The sequence below is a fragment of the Pygoscelis adeliae genome, unplaced genomic scaffold (assembly GCF_000699105.1).
Source record: "Pygoscelis adeliae isolate BGI_AS28 unplaced genomic scaffold, ASM69910v1 Scaffold60, whole genome shotgun sequence".
Lineage (NCBI taxonomy): Eukaryota > Metazoa > Chordata > Aves > Sphenisciformes > Spheniscidae > Pygoscelis > Pygoscelis adeliae.
In genome coordinates, this window is record NW_008823954.1 from 1,251,689 (window position 1) to 1,253,850 (window position 2,162).

At 51.9% G+C, this 2,162-nt stretch overlaps 1 protein-coding gene across 1 annotated transcript in view; it reads left to right on the top strand.

The window, feature by feature from the left end:
• The window catches only part of L3MBTL2 (l(3)mbt-like 2 (Drosophila)), a 22,731-nt gene that overhangs the window by 1,993 nt on the left and 18,576 nt on the right, over positions 1–2,162 (top strand). The window contains exons 2-5 of the mRNA XM_009322639.1: positions 50–150; positions 606–873; positions 1,119–1,252; positions 1,619–1,742. Coding sequence (XP_009320914.1) covers positions 50–150; positions 606–873; positions 1,119–1,252; positions 1,619–1,742 — 627 coding nt within the window. The remainder of the gene's footprint in view (positions 1–49; positions 151–605; positions 874–1,118; positions 1,253–1,618; positions 1,743–2,162) is intronic.

A 2,162-nucleotide genomic window follows, 5' to 3' on the forward strand; every position in this document is an offset into this window, starting at 1 on the left:
GTAGGGAAAAACTCTTAACAAACCTTGTTCTGTCGTTCTGCTGATGCAGCTTCTGAACTGAGGTCAGCTGTAGACTATGCGGTTTCCAAAGAACATGAACATTCTCTGGAGTTGAGTTTGTCCCGTCGACATCCAGGCTGTACTGGTCTTGTGAGCTATGGTGGCCAGAGTGTGCAGCTTTGTGCTCTGCACTGGAAGTTTGTGGTGACTTTAATGTTGATGGTGTTTGCACTGCTGTGCAGTTGTTGGGAGAGACAGTGCCTGGAAGGACACAGTCTCCTCTGTCTTCATCAGCACGGCAGTGTAGTTCCCTGTATTCTTTCCATGTTCCTCAAACTTTTTTCTATGTAATTGCAGCTCTGTGGCTGTTCATTTGCTTTTAGGAAGCAGAATGCAGCCTGTGAAATGCCTGTAAAGGGCTCTGCTGCAGGGGGGATAGCTTCCCTGCTAGGGATTCAGACTCCTGCCTTTGGGGTTGTTAAGTGGACTCCTTGCTCACCTCAAGGCCTCTCCCCATTCCTGGAGGCCCCCCAGCTGTGAAGGCAGGCTTGTTGTGGGGTGTGGTGTAAAATCTCTGTTTTAAAGCAGACTGGCTCTTTTTTCAGTTGGTGTCTACTTTCTGCCACAAGACTTCATCTTTGGAGCGGATGGAGGAGGGAGGAGATGACGATGAGGAGGATGATGAATTGGACATCTTTGGGGGTTATGACAGCTTCCGGAGCTACAACAGCAGCATGGGCAGCGACAGCAGCTCCTGTCTGGATGAGTCTAGTGATGATGAGGTGGCAGACCGGGAAGCTGGAGAGCTTCCGACCTCTCCTGTGCACCAGCCGTCCACAGGCCGGCTCACAGAGGACAGCGGCTCCGAGCCAGGTACTGCACTGCCTGCCTGTTCTACCTAAAGCACGTGTGTGATGGAAAGAACAAGGGCTAGGGGAGCCGAAGGATGTGTGACTGCACCTTGAGTATGCTTTGGGAGCAGCACTGGATTGAGACTGCATTTTCTGGGCTGTGTGGGGGAGCTGCTATGTGTAATGAGGGTTACCTGGGCTCAGCTCTGTCCTTGTAGTGCATCGACCTTGCCAACTGCTCACATTTTTGTGCCTTCCTTCTCTCAGCTGTGTGTGAGATGTGTGGGATTGTGGGCACCAGGGAGGCTTTCTTCTCCAAGACCAAACGTTTCTGCAGCGTCTCCTGCTCCAGAAGCTACTCCTCAAACTCCAAGAAGGCCAGCATCCTGGCCAGACTGCAGGTGAGTCAAAACCCTTCCTTCTTCCCAAACCCTTCCTTCTTCCCTGGGGATGGAGCAGAATGTGCCTGTATGCAGGGGTGCATGTTGCTCTCTAGTTAAAGATCAGACTGCCATTACCAGTGGCTTGTTATTCCTGCCTGAAGTCTGCAGAGGATGTATGCCAGCTGAAAAGTGGTGCTCCCTAGAAGCTGAAGAAGGACACATTGATATTTTATCTGCTGTTTCTTCTTGTTCCTGTGAGCATTAGTAAAAATTGTAGTGACCTGAAAATTGCCCCAAGGAAGAGATGCATGCCCTGCTGGCCATTTGCAGGGACTGGCTTCCTCTCCTGTGCCACTAGTGTTCCTAACGTTCCTTCTTTTGCAGGGGAAGCCACCAACAAAGAAAGCTAAAGTCCTGCACAAGGCAGCCTGGTCAGCCAAGATTGGGGCCTTCCTCCATTCACAGGGCACAGGGCAGCTGGCAGATGGGACACTGACAGGCCAGGATGGTGAGTGTAGGAGGCGTGAGGAGATGCAGCTATTAGAGCCACAGAAATGGGGGCACCTGGAGGGCTGTAAGGTCTACAGTCTACGCTTCCTCTTCTCTGGTACACTGCCTTGTACTGAAACGATATGTGTGGTTCACTCTGACGCAGGCTGGCAGGATACGTCTCTCCCTGCCAGTGCTAACGGAGCCCTGGTGGGTTCCTGCCGATCCGCTGTCACAGCCTCATCCTTGCTCCTGGTGCAACTTGGCCTGGAGCGTAAGCTCTGTAGTCACAGTCCCATCAGGTGCTGACTTCTGTTGGCAAAGTTGACTTAAAGGTATCCTGCTGCTCCCAGCTGTTCGCTGCCTAATTGCCTGTGGAGTTATATTTAACCTGAGTCACTCACTGATCAACTTGACGAACAACCAGTCACTGTTCCTG